General features: G+C 48.3%; 1 protein-coding gene across 1 annotated transcript in view; it reads left to right on the forward strand.

Annotated features, from left to right (window-relative positions):
- Positions 1-2,914: 2,914 nt before the first annotated feature.
- Tfip11 (tuftelin interacting protein 11) overlaps positions 2,915-7,987 on the forward strand; it is a 13,212-nt gene continuing 8,139 nt past the window's right edge. The window contains exons 1-4 of the mRNA XM_031337404.1: positions 2,915-3,030; positions 4,692-4,909; positions 6,210-6,363; positions 6,620-6,776. Coding sequence (XP_031193264.1) covers positions 4,701-4,909; positions 6,210-6,363; positions 6,620-6,776 — 520 coding nt within the window. The 5' untranslated portion in view covers positions 2,915-3,030; positions 4,692-4,700. The remainder of the gene's footprint in view (positions 3,031-4,691; positions 4,910-6,209; positions 6,364-6,619; positions 6,777-7,987) is intronic.

Genomic DNA, 7,987 nt, shown 5'->3' on the forward strand with positions numbered 1-7,987 from the left:
AATCCACAAACATCTGGGCCAAGTGACAGTCAGAAACATTTGTTCTCTTGTGGTTAGGAACAATCATTATGCTTGGTGGAATGAAAAAAGAATGAGGAAATTGGCTAGCCAAATGAAGAGCTCCCCTAGACCCTGGAAACTTGACACTTAGGATCAAAATGAAGTCTGAAAACAAAATGGCAGTACTAAGGATAAATCTCATTTGTTTGACCCTAGCATTACTGGATGCGGGAAGACCCTACCCACTGTGAACGGCACCATAGCAAATGGTTCTGGGCTGTATAAACATGAGCCTGTGAAAAGCCGGAGCACTCAGCAAGCAGCATTCCTCCACGAATCCTGCCTTGAATTTCTGTCCAGATTTCCCTCAACAGACTCATTAGAGAGCAGACTCTGCCTCCAGGGCAGTGGTTCTCAACCTTCAGTGGTTCTGAACCCTTAGTTCAACCCTTTAATACAATTCCTCATGTTGTGGTGACCCCCAACTATAAACTTGTTTTTATTGCTATTTCCTAACTGTAATTTTTGCTACTGCTACAAATCATAATGTAAATATTTTTGGAGGTAGAGACTTGCCAAAGGGGTCATGACCTGAGCTGAGAACCACTACTCTAAGTGGGGCCATGCTTTTGTCTCCTCCCTTACGGGTTAATCCAGTGGGGGCAAATCAAGGAATTGCTTAAATGTACTCTTTTTTTTTTTTTTTTTTATAATTTTCACCAAAATGAGCCAAGTTCCTTGGTTGATTGAAGCTCTGATGCTTTCCCCACACAGCAAAATGTACTCTTCTCAAACCAATGTACATTCCCAGAACATCTACCCAGGATCTTCTGAGTTCTGACTCAGAAGGGTAAAACTATTCCTTTTTGTTTCTTTTTCCTCCTCCTCCTCTTCTTCCTCTCTCTCTCTCTAAACAAGATCTCATTATTTATCCATGGATGTCCTGGAAATCTACACCAGGTGTCACTGAGATCCAACCACCTCTGCCTCCCCCAGTGCTGGGATTAAAGGGTTGTGTCACTAGATTTCTTTTCCTTTCCTGTCTTTTCCACTTGGATTCTGGTCACAGCCTAAGTGTGAGGGTTTTTTTGTTTTGTTTTATCAAAGATGGCTAGCTTGCCAGATGTCCAGTATTTCATAGCCCCAACCCCACCCCATCTTGTGACATTCCTGTAGTATATGTCAAGCCCCAAATACCAGACATTTTTGAGACTTGCCCATCATAAGCTTCCTCTTTGTGGAGACTATGATGTGCCAATCACATCAGATTGACGTTGAGCTCCTACCAATGGAGTGAGTCACCAACAGCACCTGTGTCAGAACTGAATGGAAGTACCCTTGTAGCTTGCATATGCTTGCCTGCCAGCTTGGGGTCACTGCCTTGCTGCTTTACTTTCACTTTGTTCACACGCATGAATATTCTTTCCCAACACAAGTATGCTTTCAACTTCCCTGTCCTGGGATTCCTTGCTCATTCTCTGAAGGCCTCCTTCCCTGCTCGTGATTGACCTCCACACTGGCTCTCATTTCTCCTCTGGGCAGCTGTGAGTTACAGCTTGCCTGCCGACCCCCATCCCGTCCGAGTTCTCATTTGTATCAGTTCCTAGATGCTTCCATTCATGTGACTATAAGCCCCAAGAAGGGACTCTGATTTCACAGTAAGAGACTAACATATCTTCCTGCATGTTTTAATTAGGTTTTACTGTTGTATTGTAAAGACCCTGACCAAGAGCAATTTGGGAACGAAAGGATTTATTTGTCTTACAGATTACAGTCCAAGGCAGACATTTTAAAAAGAACTGAAGTAGAAGCCACGGAGGAATGCTGTTTATTGGCTTGCTCCTGATGCTTACAGCACCTAGGACCACTTGAGCAGGGGTGGCCCCATCAATCATGAATCCAGCAAACGACCCCACAGTCTTCCCTACAGGCCATCCGATAGAAACACATTCCTTTTCCTAGATAACTCTAGTGTGTGTCAAGCTGACAGTGAAACACAAAAATAAATCCAACCAACGACAAAACCCACCAGCACACAGCATTTTAGTGTACTAGAGGAAACTAATGTGTTTCAGAACCAGAGATGGCATCAGACTATGTGTAAGATTTGTAAGATGTGTAAAGTGTGAGATGAAATATGCTCCTTCTTGTGGGCCAGTGGTGGCGCACGCCTTTAATCCCAGCACGTGGGAGGCAGAGGCAGGCCGATCTCTGAGTTCGAGGCCAGCCTGGTCTACACAGTGAGTTTCAGGACATTCAGGGCTACACAGAGAAACCCTGTCTCGAAAAACCAAAAACCAAAACCAAACCAACAAAAAACCCAACTCCCTTCTTTCTCAGCAACAGAGAAATAACTAGAGCAGAGAGGAAAACAATAGAGAGGAAAAAAAATACTTCGGTATTTCAGAAGAAAATGGGAACAGGAACTGGTAAAGAAAAACGGATTTCTTACAGCCTGTCCACAGCTGCCTAGAGAAAAGTACTTAGGTTCCTCTGCCTTTCCTGTTTACAGAGTTACAGAAAAGATAAAGCAAAAGCCAGGAAGCACGGACGCCGAATACTCCGCGAGGACCTCCCTCAGCCAAACTCTTTCTCTGGGGTTAGCCTTTCCTTTTCGCGACATGGGGTCCTGAGGACATTTTCATCTCTCAGGGTGCCCGTGACACTGGTTCAGACGGTCTGGGCTCGGCGGTTCTATCCGGGGATGGCTTTCTTGGGGTAACGCCTTCTCCGCCTTTGACAAACTAAGACTCCAGTGGCTGAAGACGGCTTGCCTTAGAATCAGACCGTCACTCGGCCTCGGTTCCCATGGGAACCGGAAGCAGCGCGAGGCGGGATCCCCAGCTCTTCCGGGACGCAGACACGCCCCCTCTAGCGTTTAGTCGCTACCGGGGCAACAGCGCGCCATTCCGCGTCTGATGGCGCACTTCCGGTGCGCCGGCAGGACCACATCCGGGTTTAGGCTGGCGGGTCCCTCGCAGGCTCTGGGACCTTGGGTGAAGGCTGTGTGGCTCGCGGGTGCTGAGCGAGGTGAGCAGGCGGCAGGGTGGCGTCCGGAGAGTGCAGGTTGAGGCTCCGCGGCGGCGGCCCTACGCCTTACGTGCGCTCGGGTCTCCGGCCCGGCCCGGCCCGCTGCGGGACCTGACCTGGGAGCGTCTCGACGCAGACACTGAATAACCAGCACCGGGCTCTCGTGAGCTGATCGTCTCCTGACCGCTGTGGGAGTTTTACTATCTCCTGTGCTAGGGAGGTGGCGGTCTTGTAAGCCCGTGGACCCAGGGCTTCCTGCTCCTTTGAGAACTCTGCACTCAACGTGCACTCGTAGCTTAACTTGAGTTTAACCGGTGCATAGTGAGGAGGAGTAAGGAGGTGTTGGTAACAGCGGAGCAGTTTTTCCGCTGTCTGTCACTGGTGCACCTGAACACGATGGTGTCACGTAGTGAGGAGGTTACTGTGCAGAGCACCGTGTCGGAACCTTTGTATGTGATATCCACACGCAGAGGGTTCATAGATGTGTGATTTAAACTTAGGCTGTGGTGTTAAGTGTTGCTGATTTTCACAATTATTTTGAAGGGTTCACGTCTCAGTTCTGATTGGTAATGTCGGTGAACCTGGAACCCGATCATGGGACAGAAGTAAAAGATGCTTTTTCTTCTTCCTTTTTTTCCCTTTTTCTTCCCTTTCCTCCCCGTTTTCTGTTTGTTGAGACATTATTTCTCTGTGTAACAGCTAGCTCTGACTCTCCTGGAACTTGCTTTGTAGATCAGGCTGGCTTTGAACTCAGCTCCACCTGTCACTGCCTCCCTACTGCTAGAGTCAAAGATGTGCATCACTATGCCTGGTGAGGGTGCTGTTCAGCCTTTGTTGTTGTTTAGTCTGTTTTGAGACCACGCTGGCTTTGAACTTGCATAGATGGACCTGCCTCTCTGCCTCCAAAGTGCTGGAAGGCTTTACTTTTCTAAAGTTTCATCTTAATCAGTGTGTACAACTTCTTCTGGAACAGAATGAATGCAGTTATGAGAGAGAGCTAAGTAGATACAAGAGTAGAACAGTTTCTTCCACACTCTCCAGGTGTGGCTGTAAAGTGGCATTTAGAAAGACTGCAACCTTCCAGGACTTTAGAAGCCATACAGGGACCTTAGAAACCTTTAGTCTTATGAAATAGTATTTCAGAAAATGCTTTGAAGTTTCCTTGGAACTGCTAATTGGCTAGATACAACTTTCCTGGAGAAGCAAAAAGACCAATCTGGTTGCTGAGATAATAACACTTAGAGCTGTTGCTTCCTTTCTGTGCCATATGGCCCTGCCCATCTGTGGCCCCACCCCACACACGCATGATGATTGACTCTGAAAAGGCATTGTGTGTTAGACCCCTGTGGATGGCTGGGTCTGACTTAATTCACTTGTTATGGAGCTGGTCATTTTATCTTGTGGTTTTTGTTTTGTTTTGTTTTGTTTTTTTGGTTTTTCAAGATACGGTTTCTCTATATAGCCCTGGCTGTCCTGGAACTCAGAAATCCGCCTGCCTCTGCCTCCCAAGAGCTGGGATTAAAGGCACATGCCACCACACTTGTCTTGTGTCTTATGGCTGCTTTATTGAGTTGTATTATGAGGCTGATAGCTTTTTGACTCTGGAGGATCTTCTGCTGGCCCTGGGTTCTCACAGTGCTATTCTTGTCCCCATCCTCTAGTGACTGGCTATGTCTCTGTCCCACTTGTACCGGGATGGGGAAGGCCACCTTGATGATGATGACGACGAGCGTGAGAACTTTGAGATCACCGACTGGGACCTCCAGAATGAGTTCAACCCCAACCGGCAGCGTCACTGGCAGACCAAGGAGGAGGCCACCTATGGGGTGTGGGCTGAGCGTGACTCGGATGAGGAGAGGCCCAGCTTTGGAGGCAAAAGGTACTGTCTGCTGGGCTGCATGCCCTGGCTCTAGAGGATTGGGAAGGCACCCCAGAACGGTTTTCTGCCCTTTCTTGCTGTGTGTTGTTGAGCTGGGGTAGTACTCTCCTCCTCCTCAGCAGTTACTGTGTGAGGGGGGCAGGGCTACATATGGAGAAGTGCTGATCCACCACAGGCATGGCATTGTGGGACCATGCTGTGTCTGGGAGCACTCACAGGGCACTAGAGAACAGGGAGGGCAGGGAAGGGTGCTGGGGAGAAGATGCTGTTGGCACAAATGAAGGTAGAAAAGTGAGTAGGTCCACAGGGGAGTGTGGTAGTACAACCTGGGCTACATAGTAAGATGCTGTCTCACAAGACAAGAAAAAAATGCTGTGTGTCCCCCACCTATGTGTCCACTACACTCAGAACTTTTTGATTAATTTTACTTAGGATTTTTTTTTTCCAAGACAGGTTTTTTTTGTGTAGCCCTGACTGTCCTGGAACTCATTCTGTAGACCAGGTTGGCCTCGAACTCAGAAATCCACCTGCCTCTGCCTCCCAAAATTGATCTGAGTTGTTCTGTGTTTTATACTTGAAATAGTATCTAAAAGAAATGTAGTGTGTCTGTTTTACAGGCATGGTAGATAAGTGTTCTCCCGCTGTAAAGGAAACACTAGGGTACAATAGTCTTTTCAGTTGTAAAAGGGGCCCAGGGCAGGTTGATGGCTCAGAGGTAATGGTTGTTGCCATACAAGCCTGGCTAGCTGAGTTCAGTCACCAGATTCCTATGTGAAAGGTAAAAGGAATGAGCCGCTCTGCAAATTGTCCACACACGGTGATAATGGCATTTTTGAAAATGTCAAAGGAAAGTAAGGTTATTATATCATACTTTGAATTTATAATCAACTCTACTGACAGTGGCAAATCTTTAGCTATAGTTTGAATTGAACAGACCCCATGAGTGTTAAATGTGGGCTGGAAAGGGGGCTCAGTAGTAATTAAGAGTGAAGATTGCTCTTGCAGACCTGAATGTGGCTCCCAGCCAGTGCCCATGTTAGGCAGCTCACAAATGCCTATAATCCCATCTTCAGGTTCTCAACCACACAGAGCTAAAATATTTTTAAAATGTTAAATGTAAAATTATTGGAGGCCAGGTTTGAGTCCCTTTTGGCATTTGGATGTAAATCAACATATTATTGTTTTAAAGTGGATCCCAGGGGGGCCTCTCTCTCTAAGGAATTCTCTTGTGAGCAGCTTTTAGGACAGGGTGTTGCAGAAGCATTCTTTATAGATTTGGAGGTTCTGTGTCTGTCTGTAGGGCCCGAGACTATTCTGCACCCGTCAACTTCATCAGTGCGGGACTCAAGAAAGGGGCAGCGGAGGAAGCAGACTCAGAGGACTCTGATGCCGAAGAGAAGCCTGTTAAGCAGGAAGACTTTCCGAAGGATTTAGGACCAAAGAAGTTAAAAACGGTAGGTTCCACAGGGTAGTCTCCAGGTGGCACCCCTGGAGATCACCAGTGTAGTGGCTTCCTCCACAGGGAGAAGCCCAGTGAGCACCTGTGTGTGTACTGCCCCTTGGGTCCTGCAGTTTCTTTCCTCCTCCATGTCACTGATGTGGTTTTGGTCCAAATGCTGCTTTTCATAATGTAGTACAGCTGTAGGCTTGAGCTCCCTTGGATTGTTCTGGTCTTTTCTCTTACCCAAACTCATCTTGTCTTCTTTGCAGGGTGGCAATTTTAAGCCCAGCCAGAAAGGCTTTGCAGGAGGAACCAAGTCTTTTATGGACTTTGGCAGCTGGGAGAGACACACGAAAGGGATTGGGCAGAAGCTGCTGCAGAAGATGGGCTATGTCCCTGGACGGGGCTTGGGGAAGAACGCACAGGGTGAGTGTGGTAGAGGGGAAGCATGGGGAGGCTTGCCTTATCTGCCTCTTCCCTGGGAAGCTCGTCAAGTATGGGTGATGTCCTTGGTAGGTGACAGGTTCTGGGAAGGATGCTGAAGCTCAAAACCAAACAAAAATAGCTGTTAACTCTGCAGCTGGGTTTGGCAGCATGGTCCACTAGTACTCCCTGGCTGCTTGGCTTTCTCAGACTCCAGTTTCAATAAAGTGCTTGGTTAAGTTGGAAGGAAAGTGTTAGGGTCTAAAGTGGCTGCACACAGAGCTGTTTTAACCTGGCCCGTGTCTCTAAGGAAGTAACTACTAATATTTTAGAGTCAGACAATCTCACCTAGCACTCTAGATTTTGCCTGGCAGTAGTTTGGCTGCTTCATAGCTGTCTTTGCAGCAGAGTGTGTCTTTCTAAACACAGTGTCCTCAGCCTCCTGGGCCTGTCACCTGCCCTGCTGTGGTCATTCCTGTGAGCCTGCCCAGGCTGTTAGGTCAGCTCTGTAGTCCCTGCTTCTGTGGGTTTTCTTCTTAGTCTGCACCTCTGCATCGGGCAGGCCAGTGTACAGCACGGCATGGCACGGCACGGCACGGCGGCCTTCACTGACTGAAGATGTGCCTGAGCTGCTGGCTGACCAGAACCCATGTTGTTCCCCCATCCAGCCCCACTGAGAAACAGCCCTTGTGTACACTCTGTGAGCATACAGCCCTGTGTAGCTTACTACCTTGGCTCAGAGCCACAAGGAGCAAACACTTAGCCTTTTTGAGCATGATGGGTCCAATCAGAAGTGTTCTCTGTAATTCACACCCAAGGCCACCCACATTCGCCTCAGGTAGTGCTGAACATTGTGCTGGGAAGAACATGGTAGACCATCCCCGAAGTTTCAACAATGCTGAGTGAGGAGGAAGTGGAAGGAAAGCCTGGAGAGAGGAGCAGTCCTCATGAAAATGCTGTTCCTGTTTATTTCCAGGGCTTAGCCATGTTACACAAGTTAGCTGCGAGCCCCTTACCAGCCCACAGCTGTCCCGGAGCCATGAGCTTCCTGAGTTACTGTGCCTGCCATACAGGCTTCTGATGCCTGTGGTGGTCAGTGCAGTAGGGCGGAATCCTCAGATGAGGCCTCAGTTGCTGAGTCCTGAGGAGTGTGACAGTGTCCTGAGCACAGGGAAGGCACTCAGGTGGTGTGCTGTGAGTGTGACAGTGTCCTG

Source organism: Mastomys coucha, unplaced genomic scaffold, assembly GCF_008632895.1.
Source record: "Mastomys coucha isolate ucsf_1 unplaced genomic scaffold, UCSF_Mcou_1 pScaffold22, whole genome shotgun sequence".
Classification (NCBI taxonomy): Eukaryota; Metazoa; Chordata; class Mammalia; order Rodentia; family Muridae; genus Mastomys; species Mastomys coucha.